Source organism: Triticum dicoccoides, chromosome 5B, assembly GCF_002162155.2.
Source record: "Triticum dicoccoides isolate Atlit2015 ecotype Zavitan chromosome 5B, WEW_v2.0, whole genome shotgun sequence".
NCBI classification, from domain to species: domain Eukaryota; kingdom Viridiplantae; phylum Streptophyta; class Magnoliopsida; order Poales; family Poaceae; genus Triticum; species Triticum dicoccoides.
The window spans coordinates 691213999-691223167 of NC_041389.1; the positions used below are offsets into that span (position 1 = coordinate 691213999).

At 48.7% G+C, this 9169-nt stretch overlaps 1 protein-coding gene and 1 pseudogene across 1 annotated transcript; one reads left to right on the plus strand and one right to left on the minus strand.

Moving 5' to 3' along the window:
• The first annotated feature begins 744 nt into the window (after positions 1 to 744).
• On the plus strand, positions 745 to 2517 carry LOC119310546. The gene is made up of 2 exons (XM_037586260.1): positions 745 to 1912; positions 2159 to 2517. Exons 1-2 carry the CDS (start codon positions 745 to 747, stop codon positions 2188 to 2190), a joined length of 1200 nt encoding a protein of 399 aa, XP_037442157.1. The 3' UTR covers positions 2191 to 2517.
• A 4571-nt stretch (positions 2518 to 7088) lies between these two features.
• The window catches only part of LOC119310547, a 3619-nt pseudogene continuing 1538 nt past the window's right edge, over positions 7089 to 9169 (minus strand).

Here is a 9169-nt window from a genome sequence, read left to right on the forward strand (position 1 = left end):
CGCTCTTGCCTCCGGTTTCTACGCCGATCCTCGTCGGTGATAAGCCGTGGGAAAGGCGCCAACTCCTGTGCCCGCTCCCGCGTCGCCATGTCGGTGAAGTTCATGTCCCAATGGGACCGCCGAAGGCGCCACGCCGCAGCGTCGTACGCGCGGGCGCCATCCTGGGCGGTGTCGAAGGTTCTGAGGCCGAGGCGCACGTCGCCGCCCAACCGGATCGAGGCGGAGTAGGTGCCGGACGAACGCACGCGGACGCCGCGGTAGCTCGAACCTCCCCGGCGGCGAGGCGTCATGGTGGCGCGATGGTGTCGTGTCAGCGTCGAGGAGAGAAAGCGCTAGAGGGAGCGAGAGAGAGCGGCAGAGAGCGCTGCAATTTATAGGCGCGCCGGACGCGGTGCGCCAAATCTAGTGTGCGAGCTGCCGCCTTTTCCCCCAGGCGCGCAATCGTTTCCCGCGCGCTAACTTTCCGCCACTGCTGGAGCGTGCGAAAACGTCCCGTGCGCGTTTTTTTGACGTGGCTGTTGGAGATGCTCTGAGGGACGGTTGGAGATGCTCTAACGAAACCCAAGCATCCAAGCAGCACAAATTAGCCGCCGGCGACGCACGCTATGGCAGCCACTCTCCTGGCCCCACCTGTCGGAAACCCCACGCCGAGCTGGTTGAACCGAACCGTGGGAGCAACCGCCTTCCCCCTCACAACACGGCTCAAAAATTCCCCTCCCGAAATCCTCGCCGCTCCCACCGACCATGCCGCCGCCGCCGCCGGTACCATCGCTGCTGGACGAGCTCCTCGAGGAGATCTTCCTCCGCCTCCCGCCGGGCGAGCCAGAGCACCTCGCGCGCGCCTCCCTCGCCAGCAAGCTCTGGCTCGGCCGCCTCACCGGCCCTCGCTTCCGCGGCCGCTACCGTGAGCGCCATGGACCTCCCCCCATGCTGGGCTTCCTTCATACCTGGCTGGAGGGCTGCGGCCCGGAGGGAAAAGATCCCGTCCCGGACTTCACACTCACCACGAAATTCGGCGCGCGCGTCCCCGACGATGACGACTGCGGGTACCACAAGTACGATGCGTGGGACTGCCGCCATGGCCGCGTTCTCCTTGGGGACGAGAACATGTTGCCCATCGCGGTCGTCGTCTGGGACCCCATGACGGGCCGCCGGAAGGACCTGCCGGAGCCCGACCTGGTGAACGACAGCTATGGGGCCGCGGTGCTCTGCGCCGTGCCTGGCTGCGACCACGGCGCGTGTCACGCCGGCCCCTTCGAGGTCGTCTTTGTTGGCCTGGGCATGCGTGAAGACGATGGTGCTGGATGCGTTGCGCAGGCGTGCGTGTCGTTGCCGGACACCGGTGACTGGAGCATGCCGTGCCCTATATTTGATCACCATCACTGGGGCGAGCCGTGCTCTGGTCTTCATCTTGAAGCCGACGCATTCGTCGACCGAATGCCCCCTGTCCTCGTCAAAGAAGCAGTTCACTTCATGCTTGTGTATGCTCGTGATGGCCATGTAGAAATTCTCAAGTACGACTTGAGATGTAGTTGCTTATCACTGGTTGATGTGCCGCTTGTGGGGCCTGGCATTTACGGTGCCGCTATCCTCATGGCGATGCAGGATGGCAGTTTGGGGTTTGCACATGTGGATGGGTTAACCCTCTACATCTGGTCCAGAGAAATGGATTTCAACAGAGCTGGGTCATGGAGTGAACGTACAATTATCGATCTCAGGAATCTTCTCCCCATCCAAAATCCCGAGGAAAGACTTAGACTGATTGGATCCGTTGAGGGCAGTGATACCGTTTTCGTGACCACAGACCTGGGAATCTACGAGATGAATGTCAAGTCACAGCGATGGAAGGAGATATGGAAGAGCGAGGAATTTCGTGCTTTGATTCCATACATGAGTTTCTACAATCCACAACGTACTATAGCTGTATCTATATATCTTTTTTTTTGTGATTTAGGGAACAAAATGTTAATTAATACTCCATATAAGTTTGTGGAACAAACAAAACAATGAATCTCTAATCAGATATAAAGTTACATTTCAAATGTTCCTGACCAAACTTTGGGTGCTAATACAACAAATTGTGCTTACTTAATTGGCAATTTATATAGTATCATGGCATCACCTTTTTGGAATCACACCGACAAATCTATGTTTGCAGAAAGGGTGATGCCCTGTGACGCGGCACATTGACAAGGTATGGTTGAATATGCCTAAGGTTAGAAGGCCACTCTCATCAAGAAAAAAGATGACAAGCTTGGAGGCGACAGGGGTCTTGTGATGAATTATGTCTATTCAGTAGCACTTTTGGTTCAGCTTGGAGGCGACAAGGGTCTTGTGATGAATTATGTCACTATTCAGTAGCCCTTTTGGTTCAGTGGTGCTTGCTTGATTTCTCACATTGTTTTTTCGCTTTTGTCAGTAAGTTTGATAGTTTCCCCATGTCGTTGGAGTGCGTAAGTTGGTGAATGGAGTATATATCTTGTAATGAACCTCCGATTCTTGCAGCTGCAGTAGGAACTACATGCCCCGTTGTTTAATTTGCTTGAAAATGCATCTGCAGACAGTAGCCTTTTAAGTCCATTTTGACAGTTTGCTTTCCCAACTCTCTAAATTCATCTCTCAAAAGGAGTACCTTCGAACTTCGATGAGTTGATAATAATGGCATGTCTATAGCTAGTCGTTTGTCTCGCTCTAGAGAAGTAGAGATGATGACGGTTTCTGCATGCTGGCTCACTAATATGCCTTAATTAATTTTGTGAATTTAGTTAGTGTTCTCTTTTTAGCAAAGCAAAGTTACTGACTGAGTGACGGTTATAAGATGTAAATTGAATCTTGAGCTATATGTTCGGGGAACTACAGATATGGGGATTTATTGCTGCCTGAAGATCTTGTAAGGTTTTATTCTGCTTCAGTAGCTCCAGAAAACTGCAGGGAAGATCTTGAGTAGTAGTTCATTATTTGTTGCACATGTTTGGCCTACAGTGCGCATACTAGTAAACTGCAATGTCCATGTAGTGAGATGAAGATGTTCATATGCTTGGTCAGACTGCAATGCTACAATGATCATTGCAGTTGTTTTTGATGCATTATAATTTCCAGTTTGATTTCACAGATTTTCCTTCTTAGATAAGATCTTTTACTAAAAATCATGAACACACATTTCTCTATGTTTTTCTGTACCTAAATACATGAAAGAAGTATGGTTCTATTCCAAATGTCTCATAGCTAGTTAATCTTGTACATCCTTCATGGGAAAAACGGATTCTCTTTTAAGTTGGCTGTTTTTCTGCATACACATGTCCCTCATATTCGGGTCTACTTAGCGCGCATTGCTACATAATTGCTATACTGGGTATATATGAGGCTTCAGTGAGATATCATATCCATTATGGCATAGGGCTGCTAATGCATTTTTTTTTCTTCAAGTTCTATATCACGCACATCGACAATGGTTGAGTATGCTGAAGGGCTGGGTGCTCGACAAGGATTTGCTGAACGCCTGAACCCAAGCTTGCTTGGACAGTTTTTCAAGTTTCAAAATGTTCTAAAAAGAATCACTCATGACTCATGTACATAGGGTAGTATAGCATTTACGTGGAAATTTTTGTGATAAAAGTTTGCTAATTTGTATTTATATAAAATGTATATGCACGATTTCTGTCGAGAATTTTGACTTCTGCAAGATTGATAATTTTCTTGTGGCGTCCGTAAGGGTGATCGTATATGTATCTGCATACAGTGCCATTTTAAAAACTGTATACTTTGCTCTCCTAGCTTTGGTCCAATCTCTAAAATTCTCTCCCAAAGGAGGTTCGGATGACCAGCTGAGATATGAGGGCTTGTCCTGAGCTAGAATTTTCTGCTGCTCAAGAGATGATGATGTCTTGTGCATGGCTTGATTATGCTTAATTAAAACCAAACTAGACTACATGTCAGGTGTTGTTACTGCAGCGAATTCGTACTTTTTGAGCAAAATAATATTACTGCAGTACTTTTGCGGTTGTTTCTAGTTGTCATTTTTTTTTCCTGTTGTAAATTGTTACTGGCACTTGTTACCAAGATTATGAATGCAAATTCATGTTCCTGTAGTAATATTAAAACCATCCTTTAATGCTTAGTTATATTTACTGTTTGACAGATTCATGGTGCTGCAATAACTCAAGGCAGAGCATGGCCAAGCTGGCATGTTACTACCATAGAGGTACGCAAATCTGTAGGTGTACTTTGGTTTTTTGTTCCTGATTTCAGATTGTGGCTTCGGCATTGTTCTGCTTCTTACATACTCTGCTTAATCCAGTTTTACTCAGTTTAGAGTATTCCGAAGTTACTCTGTCTTGAGTAACCACAAAATCAAAAAGTGCTTGAAAGCTCCAACTATTGAGTCCAGCTGGCTTCAAAAGCAACACGTGCCACCCAAGCCTAAAATTATACAACTTGGACCAGTTCTGACGCATGTTTGTGCATCCATGCTTATTCAGTTGGTCTTTGTCTGTCTGGTAAATTAAAACTGTTTCATGAGCATGCCGCCAGGCAATAAATTTTATTGAATCTATGAAACTAGATTAGAATCAGACTAAAGCCATTTGATCATTACATAGGCAATAGCTTGTTTTGTTTACTGTTGCATATGCTTCTTTTTGTTTACTTGGTCAAGCAAGCACACTGAGAAAGTATACTGCAACTCTTCCACCAAACAGTAAACAAAACAGGGTTGTAGTCGTCGTCGTCGTCGTCGTCTAACTAGCTAGCTATTGGGTTATGCACTAGCTAGCTAGCGAGGAATAGCTCTTTGATAGATGGTCTACTAGAGCCTATCTGGTGTTGTCTATGCCTTATGGTGTAATTGGCTTCTTTGCCACTTCTTCTATGAAATTAATACGCTGTTCCATGACGTATTCTTGAAAAAAAAATCACAACCTGGTTGAATTTGCCGGTTGAAGGCACTGATTTTTTTTGGATACAACTGATGTCGCCTACGCTTGAAAATTGCCGTGCGCCATTCTACAGGGACACATATACTAAGCAAGTAGTAGGTCTATTTCGTGCTCATTTTGCCTAATTTGGAAAAATAATATAACCACCACTCGCTTTGCTTGGCGTTATTTCACTTGACCGGCAAGTTCATCATAGTGCCTATTTTTACATGCAATTTCAATGTGATAGCCTTACTTGCAATTTCTGGCTGAATTGATGTCGACAACATATGATCAATGGATCTCCTTTTATTTTATTGATTATTGAAATCGCAAAGAAAAATAGAGAGTCTGATGAAATCACAAAGAAAAATTAACAGCAAACTCATTGATTTTTTTCCCGCAAATAAAAACTATCGGTTTCTTAGGACAAAAACTCATCTATTTTTTTCTCTCTAATCTTTTTCAGAACATTTCTTCCATAATGCTTTGTCTTTCCCTACCACTAGTAGAAAACATGGCTTTGGTTGAGGCCAGGATAAGGGCATTAATCCCGGTTCACTCACGAACCGGGACCAAAGGGTGCATCAGTCCCGGTTCGTGAAGCCAGGGCGCCGGCCGGGCCTCGGGGCCATTGGTCCCGGTTCGTCTGACCCCTTTGGTCCCGGTTCCAGACACGAACCGAGACCAATGGGCCTCGCTCCTGGCCCAGCACCTTTAGTCCCGGTTTGTGGCTGGAACCGGGACCAAAGGTTGTCCTTTAGTCCCGGTTTAAGCCACAAACCGGGACTAAAGAGAAGCCTATATATACCCCCGCAATGCCACGACCAAACAGGGTTTATTAAGGGTCGTGGTATTGCGGAAAACTTCATACATGCCACAAACATTGTCCAAACTTGCTATAAAAGAAAATTACCCGGCATTGTTTTCAAACTTGACTTCCACAAAGCGTTCGACTCGGTGTCTTGGGATGCCGTGTCTTCGATCATGCGCGCTAAAGCGTTTCCTCCTCTCTGGCGTAACTGGGTGGACAATCTAAACTGGTCTAGCAACTCTGCCATCCTCCTAAATGGTAAACCAGGGCCTTCGTTCAAGTGCCGCAGGGGTTTGCGGCAGGGCGACCCGCTCTCCTTATTATATCCTAGTCGCCGATGTTCTAAAATGCTTGATCATTCAAGCCTCTTACGAAGGCCTTCTATCCCACCCCATTCAAAATAAGTGAAACATCGATTCTATTTCTTTGCAATGTTCACATTCCTAAGGTTTAGATATCCCTTTTTCTCAAATTATCCCTGGTCATTATCTTATTCTGAGACAACAAACACAAGAATTGTATCCTGGGTGGAACTTTCAAAGACCAAACCGCATGCGGAAAAATTGGTTGAACACGTCGAAAGTTAATAACAGCCTACAAGGATTTAGATGAGTAGGGGCACCATTAGATTCATATTTCCATAACAAGGTGTCCTCCTCATCTACCAAAGTAACAGATTGGACCAAAGCCTCCAGCTCATACTACTGTTCCATCAGTTCAACATTATAGTTTCTTCTAAAAACTGCATTTGATTTGACAACCATCCCAGACATTAGGTACAACCTTTCCATGTTCCTTAACTAGGAAATATAAATCGCATAACTGAGTTGCCATGGGAGAGTTACCGAACCGAACATCTTCCAGAATCTCACTTGCTTCCTGTTACCTGCTTTTCATTGATAACCTAAAATAACAGCCTTAGATGCCCGCATAATCCCTTTCCAAAATTTGGAAGGTTGGGCATCATGACAACACAGAATGTTGGGATCTCTGGTACTAAATTTAGCCCCAAAGAGAACCTTCAACCTGAATAAACCTCTTAATGAATGATCCCATCAGACAAACATTTTAAGTCCTGAAGGTTAGGCACCCCCTGAACCACCAAACTCTTTTTTCATACCAAGAGATGGCCAGTTAGCAAGATGATTTTTCTGACCCCCAGGAGGATCACTCCAAAGGAAATTAGCATCTGAGTATTTATTTATCAGATTTCATGCTCACTTATGGAACTTAATGTTTGATGTCATATGTAGTATCACCGGCTTATGTTTTCTTTTCTTTGTTTTCTTGTCTGTAAGCAAGAAATTAGTTTCTGTCGAGTTTCAGTCAAATGATATCAAAGAAGTATCTCATTTTTTTATTAAAAAAGGTCGGATACAATTTGGGAAACTTGAACTTGGACCAAAAAAACAGAGGTAACATATAGGAGCTTAAAACGCCCAAGCCGAAGACTATAACAATACCGGAGGGTTGGACTATATTTTGACAAACAGAGCATCACAACATAGATCTTATTATTGGGAAAAAGAAGGGAAATTTTCTCTAAACGACGATGCATTAACCAGTAGGCAGTAGCCAGCTGCGCTTCCGCGTGTAAATCGGATCCGTCGTGCACGCATTATTGCCTTATTGAGGTCATGGCAAGCATGCACAGACAGAACTCCCACACTAGCTAGTTCGGGTGCAAGCAGAGATGGACCTCCTCGATCAGATGGAGATGCTGTTTGGGATGCCCTTGGCCGAGAGCCCCACGGCCTCGCCCGTGTGGTCGGAGGTGTTGGGGAAGAGCAGCATGTATGGGAATTTGGCCGGCCCGATGCGGTTCTTCAGCCGCGAATCTTTGTTCCTGTCGTCCACCTGCTTTTCAATGCCCACCAGTCTGGCCCCGAACCGCTTGAACGCCTCGAGTGCCTTGGCGTCTGACGTCCACGCCGGCGTGTCACGCTGACCCAGGTACACCTCGTCGGAGGAGTGCTTGGAGGGGATCTCCATCAGCGAGATGCCCACCAGGGCCTGGAACAGGCTGGTGATGGTGTGGATGAAGGCCAGCTCCGGGTTGTCCCTCAGCTCCGCGTACTCCGTGCTGCCCGGCGCCGGCATCGGTCGGCGGCTCATCGACGGCTTGTTGGGGTGGTAGCCTGAGTACGCGTACTGCCCGAAATTGACGGCCGCGTGGAGCGCCGACCCTATCCAGATGATGGTGGCGCAGGCCTTGATCAGCTCCGCCACTGTCTGCATCTTGGGCCACCACGCCGCATCCTTGAGGTCGCCGTGTCCGACCTCCCGCACCTCCTTCCACCATGCTTGTAGCTCCACGTCGCCCTGCAGCACGCTATCGTTGGGGTAGTAGATGCTCAGGTAGTCTGCTACCCACTGCTCGATCGCATGCCAGACGGCGAGCCCGTCCGCCGCGTACGGGTAGTCCTCGATCAGCAGCCGCACCTTGTGCGGGCTCGATGGGTCCTCCACTGCCATGCCCCTGCATTAACAAGATCATTACTACTACCACGGTCCACATCAGTCGACATTGACGACCGGTCATCGGAAATTAATAATCGAACCTCTTGATTAGATCGTCGGGCAGAGCTTGTTCGGTGAAGTTCCAGTTCTTGTAGACCATGGAAGACATGGGCATCGCGTGCTTGCCCGGGAACACGGTCATCTCGATGACGCCGTTGGCGTTGATGAGCAAGCCCCGGGCCTTGGCGTTAATGTTCATCGTGTCGCGGTAGTGCGGGTGGAGGAGCTTGTGCACCGGGTGGGTCACGCTGAGCTGCCTGTTAGTCGCGATGACAAAGGGCTCCATCACCGCGTGCGTGTTGAGCCAGTGGCTGATGAGCTGATGCCAGCCGTAGTCGTTCACGGCGACGTAGGCCTTGGCGAGCTGCCATATCCAGCCCTCGACGCCGGTGTCCTCAGGCGTGTACACGGTGCTCTCCGCGGTGGTCAGGTCGCCCTGGAGCCGGGGCGAGCTGAGCTCGATGGCGACCGGCGCGAGCGTGCCGTTCCCTCGCAGGAAGAGCAGGGTCCTGGTGGCGTACACGAAGCTGCCCTCGAGCTTGTTGATGTTGATGAGGAACGGCATCAGGTTGTCGTGTTGTCAGATCAAGTACACGTCGGTCAATACCCATATAGTTACGGGGAGAAAGAAAGGAAGGGAGACGCACTGTTGGGCGAGGGCTTCCGGCCGGTTCGGCCGCGGCGCGGGTAGGGGAGGTCCTCGGAGCCACCGAGGACGTCGCGGGCGTCGCCGAGGTCGTTGTAGACGTCGTAGCGGTAGACGCGGTCGTGTTCCTCGTAGGGCCCCTCCTGCTGCTTGTCGTCGCCCCTCAAGTTCCGGAGCTCGTCGTCGCGGTATGGCTTGAGCGCGGCCGGCATCTGGTGCGGCAGGTACGTCTGCGTGCGTACGTGCACAACGGACCGGGCCACCTCTTGGTTAGAC